Raw genomic sequence first — 19,359 nt, 5'->3', positions numbered from 1 at the left:
TTCAGCCGCGAGTAGAGAATGCTTCTCACAGAAAGAGGATCCGCTGACTGATAACTGTTTGCAGCCCTTCTGAAATAACGGGTAATATTGCGATGGGTCAGTGGATGGAAAAATCATTCTTATTTCCTCATTTGTGCAACGCGCTACCTTCAGCGTACTGCATTTCCTCAGGAAAAACTCCTGTGCACAGACACAAGTTAAATAGAAGGGTATATAAGTGCTGGTACTAAAAGTTCAAAGTACGTATTTCATTGGCCTAATTTGCAGGTCCTCAACATCACACGTTTTGCTGTTATCAAGAATCATAAAAGTAGAATACACTTCCTCGTGAGTTGTTGGCTCAAGAAACGCACATTTCGCATTTGGTGTGCCCATGAATTGCAATATAGAATGCTTACGTTATGCGCAGCTGATGCGCTACTTGAGACAAGAGTAGTAGAATATTTGTTAAAGCTATTTGCGAGGTCTTCACCCTTCAGTATTTTGTTATGCATTACGAGCTCTAATCCCTTGCTCTGCCTAGGGCCCGAATGCAGTAAATAATTAATTTCCTGCCATAGAACATCACTACGACTACTTGCTTTTTCAAATACATTCAAAAGATAAGCGATTTTTATTACGTAAAGTGTTGTCTTAAGAGTTCCTAAACTTCTTGAATTCAGCCTAATGATTGCTGTCTCTATTTTTGATAATCCTCAAATATAAAGCCGTCGTTTTACGAATCATCTGATGGCATTCCTTTGTTAACCATGGCTTTAGGATTTTCTTTGAGATTCTCGCAGTTCTTAGCCTAAAGGAAATGTGATAAGCGTTTTTTTGTTCAAATATGTATCAAGGTGTCGTAAGCCCTGTGAGCATTTGTGCAGCTATACAATGTAAACCTTGCAATTTGATGTCTAAATTGCTCCACAGTATTTGTATTGATTTGCTGTATGTGGTAGGACTCAGGGTGACATGCTTTTAGGCATCCAGAAACCTAATTTTTCCTGTAAATCGAGTATATTGAAAAGTGATCGCGCATATCCGATATAATGAAACCTGATTTCATGCAGACGTTTTTTCTATTTCTAATAAATCTGTCGAGAAGGCTTTCCGAGTCAATGGTAACACGGGTCGGTTCATTTAGGGTAACTGTACTCACAAAAAAATCAAGCTATAGCTGGAACGAACGTGACGTTGCCTTGTTTTGTAAAACGTTGATGTTTTACGTTGTGTATCTTCACCTATTAACACACGGAACCATTTGTACCTAGAAAAGTGAAGTTTTTCTAAGCAGTCGTAAAACTTTTCACCACACCCATCAGGTGGGCGATAAGGAACAACGTAAGCAAGCCTACCTTGGATTAGCGCTAAACCTTCATAATCTGGTGTAATTATTGTAAATCATCATTAGTTGCAACATCAGTTGCAATACGCAACCACCTCGTCGGGAATATCTACCTATTCATGTGGAAATTATTCTGGCCCGGTAATCTCAGCACTTCATCTTCACATGTGTACCATGTCTCCGTAATCGCCAAACTGGAAGGAAAATTTGTCAAGAAATGTAGTGAGCTTGTCCTACTTGTTTCGAGCCGATCACGTATAGCAGTGCGAAAATGGCACGTGTCCACGATCGTTTTGATACATGTTAATTTTTGGGGATGTCATGTCAAAAAAAGAATTACAGTAAATGAAAATATCTTATGCAGGAGCTAGCTGCTTGCATCTTGTCCAGATCTGCTTCACTGGTTATTTGGCACGAGAAGTGTCTCTTCTCGGATGTACACTTTGCCATCCGTGCTCCATGCGAAGCGCCAGTCTAGTTCCCATTTCCTTGCAATTGCCATGGCAAGCAGCTTCTTCAGCTGCAGGCACAAGTGCTCATTTACGTAAACCAGCTGCTTTGCGGCAAATCCGAGCTCTTCAGAATTAATTCGAGTTCATTTCGCCTCGTTAATTACGGCATCAAGTTTCACCCGGCAGTTGAAACATACAACAATGTTTGCGTCTACAGAACAATCTTGGTTGCCGGCACATTCGAACGAGCAGTTGAGCTTCGGGCCGGGACACGATGACAGGCTTCAATGTCATGTTCAGTAATGTCCTCTCCCATCGCATGCTATATTTTACTAATGACCTGTTCAAGATTTTCATTTGCTGCCTGGGGAATGCCTTTTCTCGATGTTTTTGTTTCGAGAATACAGATCTTGTGCGGTGATGCGAGACGCGTTTTGCTGCGCTGTCTTTCTGAGATACTCAATTTCTTGCAAGATGGTTTATTTATTCGTTTTTAGTAGTTTGTTTTTCGATTTCTGCACGTTCTTTCTTGAGAGCTTCATAACCATTATATGAAGTCCAAGCGGTTCTTTAGGTCCCTGATTTCTTTTTGAAACTCTCGCCTCAAACGCTCCATCTCACTTCCCGTATTCAGGCACAATTCATGCGGCACAATTCAATGATGTACACTTTTGGCAGCAGAGGCAACAAAAAGAAGAAAGAAAAAGATTGACAAAAGGCTGAAAATATTAAAACCTGTGAGACAAGGAGAACGTGAGCGTTTTCAGTATGTGCCATCTCTGCTGCGAAAGTGCACAACGCCATCATGCAAGATCTAAGCCGTGTATTATGTGCTTCACTCGCAATTCTCCATAAGCACGTTCCGTTAACACCACGCTCGTGTACTCTGATCGGGGTGGACCACAAGAACTGCAGCTGCGCTGGTGAAATGTCACCGCCAATCAAAGTTTGCTGTTTGAGCAGGAGTTGTCCGTAGCAAGAGAAATTGTTCACCTCATCAATGAACAGCCAGCATACTGATCACGAATGTCTGCTCGGAGTATCGACTTCTCAGGAGTACCACCTCGTAGCGCGCTTCGAGACCATCTCCGACATCGGCAACATCCTCACGCTGCAGAACAAATTCACACCTCGAGCACCAGGCATTTCTTGGCATGTAAACCCTACGCTGCCACGTGCGAGACAAGAAAAGCTTCGAAACCTGTTTCATATCTACGAAGACTGCTTCGCTAGATCATTGAAGATTCGCGAGATGACGCTTACAAAACAATGAGTCATAACAGAGGAAACTGCACGGCCAATTCACCAGTCACCGTACGACCTGTCGATGAAAGAACACAAAGCAATACGGAAACAGGTTTAAGAAATGCTGCACCACGACATCATGGAACCCTCTCAAAGCCCTTGGGTTTCTCCCATCGTGCTACTGAAAAAAAAAGAGACAATATCCTAAGATTTTGTGTCGACTACCATCGCTTGCATACCGCTGGCTCAACAAGATCACGAGAAAGGACGTCTACCCGCTTTCTCGTGTCGTCTCTGCAATGTCCAATATACTTCTCATCTATAAATCTAAAGAGCGGCAATTGGCAGGTTAAGGTGGACAAAAGAAAGAAAAACAGTAGGTACTTTCGCTATTCTGTCAGTGCGCATAACCCTCTACTTTTTGTCGTCTGCTTTCTTCGCGGAGCGATAATAGACAGTTTTAGTATTGTGTACGTAGCGTACGCAACGGCGTTGCGTACGTAAGATCGCTACGTTCTGCAAAGTGCACATGTGCAGAGCGCAACACGAACGGTACGTGATGCGTACGCGGCCGCTGCGTACGCACGCATCCGATTCTTGCGTGCGTACGCAGAGAGCCTTGCATGCTGCTCTCGTGGTTCTCGTTTGTTTGGGAGAGCGCGAGACAAAAGAGTTTCCCAAAATGGCAGCGTCAAAGGCGACCAGCGCAAGGCTGTACTTTTTAATGGCCTGCGATTCGGCTCCGCTGCGTGAAGTGAACACGCATAGCCAGTCCCGGATCCTGCACGGTGCGAATGCATAGCAAAAATAGGAACTTTGTTTTTGAGAAGCTGTTCAGTGTGTGTTCATTGCGCGGAAGGCTCGACCTGCTTCTGGCGCAGTTCTTCTCAAATGACCATGCTAGCCTCAAAAAGCAAGTACTCCGTTTTTATTTTTCTCCATGATTCGTGTATTTCATCCGCATTAAAAGTAGTCTCTTAAAGGCCTAAGTATAGTTCCACGAAGCGGGAACGCGCCCACACATTACATCACGCTAGCGAGATCAACAGCGTCTAGTTCGACCGACGGTTCGACGTACAGGCGGACGCGGCCAATCCGCTCCAACGCACCCGGCGTGGAGAGAAAAAGAAAGCGAGCATAGTTACGAAGGTAGGGCAGCGGTGCGCTATGATGAAGGACGCAGCAGTAAGGGCCCAGGACGTCCGCGCTGTTCGTTAGGCCAATGTGTCATTGCTCCGAGAACAAAGCAGACGAAGGAAAGCGAGGCCTGTAGCACCACAAAACGCTAAATTCATCATCATTCGGTTATGTGCATTGATGTAATAGCGAAGCCTCTCCGCGTTTTTTCACCCTACAGCGTTGCTGCGGTCAGGGCCCGTTCAGTTCAGCTCAAATTAAACGAGATAGTACGTGACATGATCATCATCACGCTCCATTACTGGAATCCATACGACATGACGCTATTTCACCGTTCTGTGCTGGCATTTCTTGTTCCCGCGGGAGCAACCACTCGTGGTGAAACCAATGGTACGCCGGATGCACTCGCCAGTGCATCCATGAAGAAAAATATTCACGCAGGAACTTCAATGGAGTTGTCGATGTTTGTATAGGCATTGTACCACTTGCTCATCTCAACGCAGCCCGGTGTCATTATGAATCTTATCAAACTTAATCGCACCAATATAGACGCTTATGAACCCTCATCGGTCGTTCTCAATGTTATTTGTATAGATACGACCCTTATGAACCCTGACCGGTTCTTATCAACCTTATTTGACTCGGTCTGACCTTTATCACCCTTTCTCGATTGTTATCGACCATATCGAAATTGATCCGGTCCTTATCACCACTTATCTGTCCTTATTAACCTTATCGGACATGATCCGAGCCTTATCAACGCTTATCGGTCCTTATCAGAATTGCACCGGTAGTTTCAAGCCTTTATCGCTCTTTAGCATCTTACACATCCGCGTCGAACCATTGCAAATCGTAATGAGACCCACATAGTCCCTCGTCACTCTTTATCATCCTAATCAAATAATTGCTTATCTGCCCCATTTGCGCTACGTGAAGCGCATGAGCCCTCAGGGGTCGGTGACATTTCGGTCGGTGAAGGAACGCCCCAACGGACGGCGCAACCCGAGACCACCGAAGCTCATTATGGATGCAGCGTGTTTGCCGTTCAATTTTCGCAGTCGGATTTTTGCAGATGTCTACAAAGCTCCAAGTCGGCTTAACATATGGTCCTAGAGATGGCTTTTATTCTCTCATCCCCAAATCTTTCAAAGCCTTCGCAGGAACTGTACCGCTGATAAAAAGCAGTCATATTGTTCAGATATATTCACCTGTTGCAACCGTGGGTGTTTAGCCCAGTGAAAAAGTGTGCTAAACACCCACGTGGATTAATAGAAAAAAGTGGGATAATAGAAGCCAGACACATCTCAACATTCGGCGACGCATGCGTGAGTAAACCTTCCATTTCATTATCCTCAAGAGAGCTGAATTATCTTTGTTCGCGTTGAACGTGTACATGTCTGTGAATATGTGAGTCAAGAAACTGCCTACGTGTGGTTCCCAGTTTATATTTTTTGTTTATTTTTCCAAAAATGTTACAATTGCTGTATGACGGGTCGAGGGTGTATATATAGCGACGAAAATGAGAAATAAATCTGTTGTTGAAAGTAGCGCTGTGTGTGTCAGATGTGCCTTCTGTTGTCCGGGTCAAGCTTGCGCTATAACAAAATAAGATATGCCGTACCAACAAGCCCCTATTGCTATCATCATAGCCCAGTGAGTAAGACACTCAGCGTCTTATTGTGGGGTCCTAGGTTCAAAACTCCCCCCCCCCCCCCGCTAACGCTTTTCCTTTCGAATTAATTGTTTTTATATTCCTGCTTGGGCCCAACTGCGGCCTGCAGTATGCATAAATAAAGAAACATCAATATCGTTATGGCGATTCGTCTTATACGTGGCAGACGAACGGGTTTTTGGAAACTACACGGGCGCCAGTGATTACACTGAAGCCTTCGACGAGTGATGCATAAAAGCGGACGCGCTTGACCCGCTGATCAGGGGCGCGATCGGACATCGTTGTTCGAAATACACGTTCAGTTTTGCCTCACGCGATGGGCCTCGGCCACGCCGACTCTTCACCCGGCAGCTGACCACTCGGCGCGGTTTAGGTCAATCGCGTGAGTTCAAACTGAACGCAAACTGAACGCGCGTTTCGAACAACGATCTCTTATCGCGCCCCAGATTCCGACGATCGTCGACTGTGTTCGCCGCTAGCGTTATGCTTTGAGTGGAGCCTGTTTTTGTAGGCAGGGGTTCGCCCACAAAAAGCTTAGTTTCCTCATTCATAGTTTTGCTGCTGTGTTCTTCACTGTCACTACTACGTGACATCTGCTAAAGGTGCCAGTGCGTTCATGTACCGAAAGCCATCGCAAAGCTGCGATTCAAGCCCGAAACCAGAGGAACACACCACCGTAGCCAATGACCAGCGAGCTAGCCGTAGGCAGCAAGGACTGCTAGTGGAATACGGACCTCTTCCCGAGAAGACCACAGGGATCAAAGCCAACTCAACGACTATAATGGCAGTCCCACCATCCCCTACCTTGCTGCAACCACCTCATGAGCCATCGACTTTCGGTAGATCATCGGCTCAAGACCCTGAAACCTGGTTGGACACATACGAGAGGAACGCGGCGTTCAACAACTAGAGCGGCGACGACAAGCTGCGCCATGTCTATTTTTCATTGCGTGACGCCACTCTGACCCGCTTTGCTTGAGAACTGAGTGGCCAGACTGGCGACGTGGGACATGCTTCGTGAGAACTTCGTGATGGCCTTAACGAGTGTCATACGGAACGAAAAAACCGAGTTTCACTTAGATACCTGAGTGCAACTACCGAGCGATACTATCGTGATCTTCACGGAGGAGATGACTGGCCTCTTCTACTACGCCGACCACGACATGTCTGAACAAAAAACAGTTCACTTCTTGATCCGGGGTGTCAAAGAACTATTCGCCGGATCGTTACGCAGCCCGCCGAAGGCTGTCCCAGCATTTGTTTCGGAGACCACAATGACGGAGAGGAACGCTTGAAATGCGCACCAGGCAATACAACCGTCGTGCGCTGACAACAAAGCGCACCGTAACTCAAGCGCTAGGCGCCGAAGACCTGCGTGAGACGATCAGAGTGGTCGTACGGGAAGAGCTGCAGAAGTTGTGCTCAGCGTCGCAGTCCCAGGTGGCCTTGATCGCTGACATAGGTAATAAAGAGCTTCAGCGGTCATTGAAAGAACCAGAGGTTCCGGCATTGCCGAAGCCCCAGCCGGAAGCGACAACCTACGCTGCCGTAGCCCGCCTTCAAGGTCCGCCTCCGCGACCGCGTGAGGGCCCCATAACCTCGCAATTTCTTTGTCTACTGCTGCCGCAGCCAACACGCCCGCCCATTGCTCACCGCAGCAGCTCGACACGGGGATGTGGCGGGCCCCCAACCACCGGCCTCTCTGCTAGCACTGTGGTGGAGTCGGCCATGTCTACCGCTGATGCCCATACCGTGACTTGGGACTACGAGGGTTCGCCGTCAATGCATCGCGGACACAGCAATGTGAGCGGCCACGTGATACCGCCGACTACCTCACCGCCACTGAGTGGAGCCCTCGACGTTCGCCTCGACAATATACCGACAACGGAAAGTCCATGCTAGACCTTTGTGAGCAACATAACCTCGTTATCGTGAATACAGGGCCTAAGTGTGAAGGGCCAATCACGCAGCAAGTCGGAAACCGGCAATCGACCATTGATTACTGTCTGATGACATTAGGAATTCATGATAAATTGAGAGAAACGGTCATTGACGAGGAAGGGTATAGCAGCACGGGGAGTAACCATAAACACATCAGTTTGAAAATGGGATATGAAGTTCGGAAAGAGACCAAGGAGTGCAAAATTGACAGTCCAAATTTAAACGCTGAACGAATAACAAACATAGTCACTAAAGTCGAGGAAGAACTTGGCAAATTGCCGAATAAAAAGTGGCAAATAGTGAGCTTCTAAGTATAATAACGCCAGAAATACGGAAAGCGAAAAAGTATGTTCGTTGGAAAGGAAAAAAAAACGAAAACCTCGTGGAACAGGGAGGTACGAGAAGCCAATCGCCGAACGACAGAAACCATCCCGACAGCACACGCAGGCAAAAAAGGCACAGTTGCCGCAGGATGAAGTAGCAGGTACATGGGAAATATACCGGCAGAAAAAGCCAATGGTTCAAATACTGGTGCAAGCAAAGTTCAAAGGTGAAAGCTAACGTTGGTTGTAAGAAATACGTGAGAAAAAGAAGGCCGCACCTAGGATATTTCATAACCACATAAAATTATTAGGCAGGAAGTCAACAAATATGCAACAACATATCCTCGACGAAAATGGAAACAAACTGGAAGGGGAAGCGGCAATAAGTTACATCCGAAAAATAACAGCCGAATCTTTCCAAGGCAATTGCTAGGCTGTATTTGAAGAAAGAAAAGAGCATGGAAGAGAACGAGGGGGAAAAGGAGCTGGCGCTGACAAATTTCAACTGGAAGAAAGCCGAAGAGAAAATTCGTAAGCGCACAGCCACGGGGCTAGACGAGGTTCTCGTTAGGCTGTTTGATGAACAAGGACCAAGAAGTAAGGAAGCTCTGGTGAAAACAATGGAAAAACTTTAAAAGTTAGACGAATACCAGACAGTTGGCGGCAAAGTAGACTGCGTAGTGTTTTCACGGGGTGAAAACCGCAGCCGAAGGAAGAGGCGTAAGCAGAACCAAACGTGGTTTATTCCATGACGGCTCGTAGTGGAATGCGGCGCGTTGGCCACATGACTGGGCTAATATAGCAAGCTGTCGCGATAGTCGCGCCGCCGCTATCGCTCAAGCGGCGATAACACAACAGAATGAATTTAATTTATAAAGGTAAGGGGGAGAAAGATACAATACAGTCGTAGAGACCGTTGACCATTACATCGGTGATATACAGACTAGCAATGCAGGCAATCATACTAAAGCTGCAAGCATTGGCAGAGAATCATGTCATTATTGAAGAACTTCAGAATGGCTTCAGAGTAGCTAGGCGTTTGGATGATAACTTATTTGTTCTTAGTCCGTGTATTGAAATTTCAAGAGTAGAAAGCAAACCATTATACGTGGCCTTTTTAGACATTACAGGAGCCTATCACAACGTAAACCGCAACATTTTAGGGATATTCTGGAAATGGAAGGCTTAGGCGACGATTGTCTACAGTTTTTGAGATAGTTTTACCTAGAAAATACCGCTTTCGTTGAATGGGAAGGGATGAGGAGCGACGAGAAAGTTGATATCAACAAGGGACTGAGGCAGGGGTGTCCTTTATCCCCACTGCTGTTTATTATGTGCACGGTGAGGATGAAGAGGGCGGGTGCAGTAGTAGAGGAGCAACATTGAGGTTTTATTTAGGCGACATTGTGTTGCTAGCTAACAAGCAAAGTGATTTGGAACGTCTGGCTAATATCTGTGGACAGGAAGGCAATAAATTTAAGATTGAACTTTAGTGTTAGAAAATCAGGTGTTATGGTATTTAACGAAAACAGTCAACAGACAGCGGCAATACAGGGCCAGGAAATACCACGGGTAAGAGAATAGAGAGGACTCTGCCGCTACCTCATCCGGGCTTGACCCGTAAGGAAGCGGTGTTATATTGACAACTTCAGATAGGGTCGTTATTCACACCGGTGCTAATGAGGCACATGTGTCCGAGTGTTAATGTTAGTGACCTGTGTTGTGTGTGCCAAAAGAAAGAGCCACTGCAGTTCACATCCTTTGCGACTGTGCCAAGAATCCGCACGAAGCTGCAACGATGACAACGATCCTGCCGAGGCTCGAAGCCCCAAGGAGGTGCTACGATCAAGAGGTCAGAGGCCAGGCCGTCCAACAGATCTCGGCGGCCCTCGAAAGACTACGACCGAGCGAAACCGGAGAGAGGCTGCCCCCCCCAAAAGAGGGGCAGGCGCGGTCGACCAAAGGGAGTAGTGCGGCTACGGCCGGAGTAGAGGCGCCACACGCGGAGGCGTATGACGCGGAGGCGTAAGAAAACAAAGTTCACAACAGGGTTTCAGAAACTTTAATTATGGGAATAAATCGTGGGTTTTTTTCTTTTCTTTTTTAACATAGGTAGGACATTAGGCAACAGAATAAGAAGAGCTTGGTGGTACAACTCACCGACCCGTTCCAAAAGGGACAATATCCATCCACCCATCCATTGACGTTCGCCGTCACCAGGCCGCTAATTCTAGCAGCAGCGCCGACCACCATTTAATCATCATCATCATCCTCTAGAACCTCGCTGGGTTTCTCATAGAGTGTAGTAGAATACGGTTGAGTTACCATAGTTGAGTGTTGTTGTTGTTGTTGTAGCCTTTGGCACGTTGAGTGGCACGAGTGGCAGGAGCGGCGCACGCTTTGCGGTGAGGCGCGCGACCACGAAAAATACTGTGGCGGCGCTGCGATCGAAGTAGATTGGGCCACATCGAGGTCATGCCGTTGGAAACTGCTGGCGATTCTGCTCGGCGGAGTCGTTCGTATTGCTTCGCTCGGTGCTGTTTTGGAGCAAACCGCTCAAAGGGTGTTCATAATTGGATATGACATGTATTTATACCGTAGGAATGGACGCCTTTCTTTCTCTTCTTTATTTCATTTTACTTATTTTTAATTCTGCTCAGTGACTGCTCCTGCATTGCGGCCGCAGTTTCAGCTTTCATTCTACTATGCTATTGTACGGTTCCATTTGGAGATCAAGTATTTGTCTTGTTCTGCAAGCAGTATGTATCTCTCGAGTTTATTTTGGCGCATATAGTTTTGAATTAGTAGGTCTCGCGAAACGCTGACGGAAAAAAAAAACATATGTACACGTCCTGCTTGCAGCTTCAACCAAATATATATATATATATATATATATATATATATATATATATATATATATATATATATATATATATATATATATATATATATATATATATATATATCGGCCCCATCCGGCGCCCTGTACTCATATCTGTACTCGTATGGAAGTATTCCGATAGAAATAATAAAGAAACTGCAGTGCAATATACCATTCATGTTTCCGTCTTCCTCGCGTAACAGAAGGCGGAGTAATTGGCACGGGTTGTTTTATTGGGTTGGCACTCTGGCGCTGAAAACAGCTTTAGGTAGCGATTATATATGCTAATCTTTGGACCGTATCGCTCTTACCGCGGTTCTTAACTTGTTCTCGAGCTTTTTTGCCAACCTCCAAGTTTGTGCCCCATATGTTAGCCCCGGTAGAATACATTGAATGCACACCTTTCTTTTCAATGATAGCCGTAAGCTTCCAGTCAAGATCTGGCAAGGTCTGCCGTGTACACCGCAACTCATTTTTATTCTTCTGTAATTGACGTAGGTAAACTACTCAATACAGTGCGCCGACCATACACTGGCCCAGTCCGGGGCTGGTCCGTCAGCCCTTATCTGGAAAACTAAAAGCAGCAGCCGAAGGAAAGGCGGTTGCTGTTAGTCGAACTGACGAAGATCCACTGCCGCCGACGAAGACGCCGAAAACACAATCTCGACGACATACCACCATATCCACGTATCCCGACGAAGCCTGGAAGCAAAGGATACGCCGATAAAAGAAGACCTGACGTCGCATCGTTCCAGCCACAGGTCAACGCGACGCAACCGCGATCCTACGCCAAGACCAAACTGCAGCGCAACACAAAGAACCACCAACCTCGACGGGCTTCTCGCGGCGGCCACGCAGTCACCGTGTTAGTGGACACATGGGCCGACTTCTCTGTTATGAGTGGACCCATTGTTGGCCAATATAAATAAAGATAAGACTGCATGGTGTTAGAGTTGGAGGACGATCCCACCGCTAGCGACCACTTGTGTGGTTTAGACGTAGTTGAAGGGAGGAACTACCCATCGCTGGCATCCAGTTGTAAGGGTTATAGTCGGGCACGAACTATGTGGTTCTCACATAGTTCTCACCCACGCTTGGGACATGGTTGTAGGGAGGGACTTGCTCTCATGGACAACTAAGAGTAAGGGATTTATTTACACTATTTACATTACGACAGGAGACACATTTGAACAGTCTAGCATGACTCTCAAATGGAGCATGCAAGACGGAGCACACAGCACACGAGCACAAACTTCCAAGCACCACGCTTGTCGAGCACACGGCTGCTTAAAAACACTCTGTCCTCCCCAGATCCCTAGGTGAGGGAAAACTGCTCTACAACCTTCGTCCAATCGGACCGTCCACAGTCGTTAGAGACGTAGTCGACCCGCCTTTGAGAGGGAGGGCTCACACACTCACGTACCCACTCTGGATTCCCAGAACCCAACGAGTTGAGCGGGCTAGGTTTTCACGCTTGACCCCAGTCGGCGCCTCTTAATTCCAGAGCTGACTTCTGTATAGCCGCCACGAGTGTCAGCAGACTGTGACGAATCCTGGGGCCCGAGGAAAAACGCGCAGCAAAACACCGTTTTCCGAGAAGCTCTTTTGCTGCAAATAGAACATGAAGGCGATGGCGAATCAACCAACAATACACGGTCTGCCAAACGTGGCTTGACTTGCAGGCGCCGTCGATTCGACGAAGGAGGCGCATGGTTGTTTAACATTGCTGTGGTCTCCAGTTCTCAGATGAAAGTGCATGGTTGGTCAGCGTTGCCGGCGTCGCCGGTTCTTTGAAGGACGCCACCCCTGCGGGTCGATCGAAACAACTGCAGCGGGCTGAGATAGGTTTGCAGAGCAGTACCCCTGCAGGCCGATCATAACAATGGGAAGGCCCTCAAATCCGTACAGCTGGAGGACACCTAATAACGCCGACTGGAATCTGCACGGCAAGAATTACCGTTCATATCCGGACCTACCCTGTCGCCTTCGTCATCCTCTAACAGTATTCACGAGACCTCATTTCCGGCATGGGCTTCCTGAATTAAGATGGCGCAATCATCGACCTGAAGTCGAAATTGATAACGCTGTCCGAAGATTAAGCGATACCGCCGGAGAACTCTCACAGTCACCGTGCTTTGAGTGTGCTCGACGGTCAACTCAGCGTCCCGCCTCACTTCAGCATCGTCATTTCCGTCAGCACCGAAACACCCACAAACGTTGAAGGCGTAATCGAGGGCGACCAACGTTTATTGCTCAACCGTGAAATTTGGGTCGCGAGAGGGATCCCTCGACTGCACGGAAGGAAACCGAAAGTGACGCTGGCAAACTTCGGCGAGGACTTCAAGCTCCTGAACAAGAGCATGGCAATCACATACACCGAGGAAATTTATGTAACTGAATATAACTGAATTCTGCCTCTACTTTTCTTCCCTTTAGAAGGAACCTAAAGTTAGGGACCGAAGTACTCTGAGCCACCATCTCCGCTGCGTGGCAGAAATACTTAGCGGTTTGGTGTGATGCATCGCACCTTAAGACTGCCTCACACGTCACGCCAATGTAAAGCCGAAACAGGCGAATCTTCCTCTAGCCTTACGAGTTCCACTTACAAAGCCTTCTGGCGTCTTGTCCGATGGCGCCATTTTTCCAAGCATCGCTGATAGAAGAGTGATAGCAACGCATACCAGGCCAAAGGTAAGGGTGCCGGTCTGCACCCTTTCCTGAGTAATATGATGACGAAGTTGACAAAGTTATCACATGGTCGAAGAACCTGACACAAAGGTAGATAAATGAGGCACTTCAAATGCCAGTATTTCGTGTATGTGTGAAGACACTGCTGGTATCGAAAATGAAATACCCTTTTTGGAAGCCGCGAATATACAACAAAACAACAGAAAAATTCATGTGACTTGAGCACACATGTTGATGTTAGGTGAGCTGTGTTTTGAATATGTTGTTTCCTTTTTGGGGGGCCCTGCGCATGTGGGAATAAAGATATACGGCTTAGCTGCAAAAAGCACGCTTAGCAAAGAAAAAAAAAACAGAGAAACAGTGCCCCAGAGTTTGTCAGCGGTGGTAAAACGGCTTACGCTGCCGAACGTGGACTATCTCAGGTCGTGAGCAGCGCTGTTGTGATAGCGCAATGCCGTCTGGCACGACCTCTTAGTCCAGTGCCAAACCGCCGGATGAACTTGTAGGGTCCGAAGTAGCGTCGCAGAAGTATCTTACTAGGACCTCGACGGTGTATTGGGGTCGGAACCCAATGCACTCCACGTATCGTCGTCGGAGGATCTTGGGTATTTGGCCATACAGCAACCGCACCTCCATCGGTTTTTGCTTTAATTTTTCCGGATATGTGCTTACAGACCAGACCTGTCCGGTGTACGGTCGATGCTGCGGCGAAAGTTAGCGTTCTGGTGACGGCGACCGCAAAGAATGTCGGGGTCTCCACTGCGTTGCGGCGATGTAGTCGGCGATGTCACGAGGCCGTTCACCAAGCTGTGGACGCGCCGCGTTGAGGGCGAAGCCCGAGTCGCGGTATGGGCACCGGCGGTAGACGTGGCCGCTTATCCGCAGCGGTGGTCTGGAGCGCGCCATACATCTGTCTTTCTTGGGTGGGTGCGCAGGGCGACGGGAAGGAGAGCTGGATGGGGCGAACGACGGAAGTCCGGCATTACAGGATCCTGGCGCAGGCGCATGACGGCAGGCTCTGAGGCCGCGGCTATTCGTGAACTCCAGTTTTTTTTTTTTTCTGATGAACGATGTCCTGTAATGCGCTACAAGTTGCGTTTTAAGTAGTTTTGTAGGTGATCTTGTGCCCATTTCTTTCTTGTTTAACATCGGATGCACTGATCGTAATTTAAAAAGAACAGGTATAACTTTCCAATCAATAACTGAACGTTTATTAGAAAATGTTTTATTTCATTTCATTTATTTACTCTCAGGGCCGTTCGGCGTTACAAAGAGGGGTGGGTATACAAAAATGCAAATGGCTATACACGAATACATTTTTTTTTTTTTAGCAGGAAGCTTAATGAAGGTGATCGTATACAGCAGACTTGAAGACTTCGGGTACTGCGATGGACACGACGGAGGCAGGAAGGTGGTTCCAGTCCGCGCTTGTCTTCGGAACAAACGAATGAAAATAAAGATTAGTCCTGCAGCTTGGCAGGCCAACTTTGAACCGGTGGTCCATGCGGGATGAAAAGTAAGTAGGAGTAATAAAGAGTGATTGCTTCAGAGTGTCGGAGGTGAAATATATTTTGTGAAAGAGGCATAATCGAGAAATACGACGGCGTAAGGAAAGGTCAGGAAGATCTAATGTTTTCTTCATTAGCGTTACATTGGCTGAACGAGAATAGTTAGAGAGTATAAAACGAACAGAACGATTTTGGATGGATTCGAGGGCTCGTATGAGTGATTTGGTGTGAGGATCCCAAACGGAAGAAGCATATTCTAGTTTCAGGCGCACAAGAGTATTATATAGAAGTAGTTTTGGGGACACAGGAGCCAGGGCAAAATTACGGCGAAGGAAATCAAGAGTGCGGTTAGCATTATTAGTGATATGGTCAACGTGATTGTTCCATGATAGGTTGGCAGTAATGTATACGCCAAGATACTTATAATCAGAGACTGAAGTTAAAGAAGAGTTATTAAGGAAGTAGGTGCATGAAGGCTGGTGAGGCGTGCGCGTTATTCTCATTGCTTTGCACTTACCAATATTTAGTTTCATAGACCAGGTGTGACACCAAGTGGAGATGTTATCCGGATCAGATTGAAGAATGGCTGCATCTGAAGGTTTAGACATTTGTCTATATATTACGCAATCATCAGCATAGAGTCTAATTTGTGAGTCAATGGAATCAGGAAGGTCGTTAATATAAATTAGAAAAAAACAGAGGACCTAGTACGAAGCCTTGGGGCACTCCGGATGTTACGGGGCATGCAGGTGAGTCACATTCATTCATTGAAACGTACTGGGTACGGCCCTGCAAAAAACACTCGATCCACTTCATCATATTAGTATCTAGGTTTAGTTTACTAAGCTTGAGAAGTAGTAGTTGATGAGATACAGTATCAAATGCTTTCGCGAAATCTAGAAAAAAATGCAATCCACAAGTGATGAACAGTCCAAAATGGAAAACAAGTGATTAGTAAACGCGACCAGTTGAGTTTCACAGGAGTGGTGTTTGCAAAAACCATGCTGATTAGGTGTGAAGAAACAGTTCGATTCTAGATGCGACATTAGGTTAGAATATATGATATGTTCAAGCAGTTTGCATGGAATTGATGTTAGTGAGATAGGCCTGTAGTTGTGGGGGCTATGAACATCACCAGATTTAAGCACCGGAACTACCTTTCCCACCTTCCAGTCGTCCGGCAACGTGGCGCTCTGCAATGACTGAGAAAAGACATACGACAGTATAATGGATGAATAAGTCTGGGTGTTTTTCAGAACATTGTAGTTAATACCATCGGTGCCAGCTGACGATGAGAGTTCAGCAACTTGAATGAGTTTACAAATGCCTACCCAATCGATAAGGATAGTGTCCATTTGAAAGAAGTCAGGTGCAGAAGTAATAGGAACGGTTCTTGGTGCAACATGTGAAAAAGATTATGAAAATGTGTCATTGAGTAGGATACAGCACTGTTTTTTTGATACAAAGAATCCTCGATCGTTCTTCAAGCGAACTTCTTCGGATTCGCGCATGCCGATACCATTCCAAAATTTGCGCGGATTTAAGTAAGTAAAGTAATTAAAGAGGGAAGGGTTGCATGAAAATAATTGTTTAGCACCGATGAGAGCACGTTTATATTCCGCAGCGGTAGATTGATAAGCCAACCTTGATCTGTCAGTCATAACTTTCTTGCAGCGGCGGAACATGCGCTTTTTCTTGTTTAGTACGCGTTTTAACGATAAGTTGAACCACGGCGAACGCCTCTTGCTAGATATTCTTCGTAGCGGAATATATTTATCGATGAGTGCTTTGACTTGCATTTGAAATAACCGCCAGTTCTCTTGCACTGTGCGTTCCCAGAACTGTGGCAAGAACTCGTCGACGAATTTTTCCAAAGCAGTATTAATGGCTTGAAAGTCTGCTCTCCCGTAATCGCGGATTATTTTCGAATGTTTCGATGTGCGGCGCGAGCGCGATGGCGTAGTAAAATGGATTGTAAGGTGATCACTTAGACCTGGCAGTAGCGTTAGGGAAGAGACCGAATCGGGACAGTTGGCGAGTACAAGGTCGAGTACATTTGCACACGAAGGGGTAACGCGAGTTGGTTCTTGTACAAGCTGGGAAAGATTAAATGTAGAGCAGAGGTCAATGAAAGCTGTACACTCGGATGAATTAGTAGTTACAATGGGGTTAGAATCGGTCCACTGGATATCTGGAAAATTGAAGTCACCCATAAGAAATATTGGCGCTTTCGGGAATCGAGACACAACTTTGTTCAGACTATCATGGAGTTCATCACAGAACGTGGTGGCAGAAAGCGGAGGCCGATAACAAGCACAAACAATGACATCTTGATGGTTTAAGGTACCGCATGTACATAGGAATTCAAGCTCTGATTGGATCGGGACAATATAAGAATTTATGTCTTCAGAAAGGGCAATCAAAACACCGCCCCCTGATCGGTCCCTTCGGTCGTGTCTGTACACTGTATATTTCTTTTCACAAGAAAAGTGTTCACAATTCATGACTTTACTTGACAACCAAGTCTCTGTTAAAACAACGATATCGGCTACGCACGTGTCAATTAAACATGGCAAGGTATCACGCTTCTTTAATATACTTCGTATGTTCGCAAGAAGGAACGAATAGTCGCCGATGTGCTTCGTCTGAACGGCCGGTGATTCCTAAGTCGGAGCACTATGAGGGTGTGACACATTGGAAGTTGAAGCATTATCGGAGGCATGTGCCGGACGAAAACCAGCAACGTGTTGTGGATCTGAAGAAGTTACGTGGGTACCAGATGCAAATGCGTTAGGGGAACCTATTTCACAGACGTTATCAGTTTCTTTGCAGTAGACGTAGCATTTTTTATTAATATATAATCGATTATATCTTAGGTTGGAGGGCTGTGTAGTAGCTTTGGCAAAATCTATCAGCTTTTTACGTATCTGCCGCGTTGTTTTACAGAAGTCCTGTTGTAAAGCGACTCCCGTATTTCTAAGTTTATTCCTGTGTGCTAAAACATTCTCTCGTGTTTTAAACGAAGCAAACTTCACAACTATAGGACGATTTCTGCCAATAACAAAGGAGCGAAGTCTATGCGCTCGTGAAATTGCATCTGCAGGAAGTTCTAAAGATACACGATCAGCAAGAATGGCTCGTACAGCTTCTTCAGTGTGGACCCAGCTTTCTGAAGGATTGTCTTTCAAACCATACATAATTAAGTTTTCACGGCGGGACCGGTCCTCAAATTTGTCAAGGCGTGCTTGCAGTGCAGCGTTTTCACTTCGCACTGTATTAGCCGCAATGCGGTGAACTTCGGTCGCATCCACATTGTGAGTGCCTTCGAGAGCGCTTACTTTCCCTTCAACAGTTGTTAATCTCGTGGTGATATCAGACACTCGTTCTTCCAACAGCTTTTGACTAGCTTTTACCACGTCAAGTGAAAACATCACTTCAGCGTGTCGTGCCTCCATCGTACTCGCGAGAGCATTTATGGCAGCCAGTACTTCAGCATTGCCCTTGTCAACTTTATCGGGACCAGGGTTTTGCTCCACATCACCGGGCAATAGCAACATCTTCAACACTTGAAAGCAATCCGCAACCAAAAGTACCAAAACATGTGGGCGTGGGACGAGCAGCAAGCAGCAATTACTCGAGCGTTTAGAATGCAAGGTATATGAAGTACCAACCTGGATAAAGAAGAAACATGTCTTTAGGCGCGTCTGCATACTTGCTGCCCGCCAACGCCCACTGAAAGGTGCGTACGATGCCCGGTCCCTTAAGTACAGCACGTCCGGCGATGTCCTCAGTGATGTCGTTGACCAGCCCAGAGGGAGCACTGGTGCTGTTTCCAGGCGGAACTTGGAAGCAAGAACTGGATAATCATCTGCTGCCGTCAGCAGCACGTTGCGGGCGATAGTATTCATCTGGTGCACCACGATAGCAGGTTGATCCGTCAAGGCAACGGGCCAAGTCCAGGTGAAAGCCAGAAACTGGATAAAGAAGAAACATGTCTTTAGGCGCGTCTGCATACTTGCTGCCCGCCAACGCCCACTGAAAGGTGCGTACGATGCCCGGTCCCTTAAATACAGCACGTCCGGCGATGTCCTCAGTGATGTCGTTGACCAGCCCAGAGGGAGCACTGGTGCTGTTTCCAGGCGGAATTTGGAAGCAAGAATTGGATAATCATCTGCTGCCGTCAGC

The 19,359-nt window shown here is 46.7% G+C and overlaps 2 protein-coding genes across 2 annotated transcripts in view; both read right to left on the bottom strand.

Moving 5' to 3' along the window:
• Window positions 1–19,359, bottom strand: part of LOC135912601 (arrestin domain-containing protein 3-like) — a 216,617-nt gene that overhangs the window by 57,680 nt on the left and 139,578 nt on the right. The gene's annotated exons all lie outside the window — the stretch shown is intronic.
• Window positions 14,930–19,305, bottom strand: LOC139050099 (protein unc-13 homolog C-like). The gene is made up of 2 exons (XM_070526312.1): window positions 19,225–19,305; window positions 14,930–19,148 (listed from the first exon to the last, which is right to left on the bottom strand). Exon 2 carries the CDS (start codon window positions 19,080–19,082, stop codon window positions 17,838–17,840), a length of 1,245 nt encoding a protein of 414 aa, XP_070382413.1. The 5' UTR covers window positions 19,083–19,148; window positions 19,225–19,305; the 3' UTR covers window positions 14,930–17,837.

The sequence above is a fragment of the Dermacentor albipictus genome, chromosome 9 (genome assembly GCF_038994185.2).
Source record: "Dermacentor albipictus isolate Rhodes 1998 colony chromosome 9, USDA_Dalb.pri_finalv2, whole genome shotgun sequence".
Lineage (NCBI taxonomy): Eukaryota > Metazoa > Arthropoda > Arachnida > Ixodida > Ixodidae > Dermacentor > Dermacentor albipictus.
The sequence above is the reverse complement of the archived record's forward strand: the minus strand, read 5'-3'. Positions and strand labels throughout refer to the sequence as shown.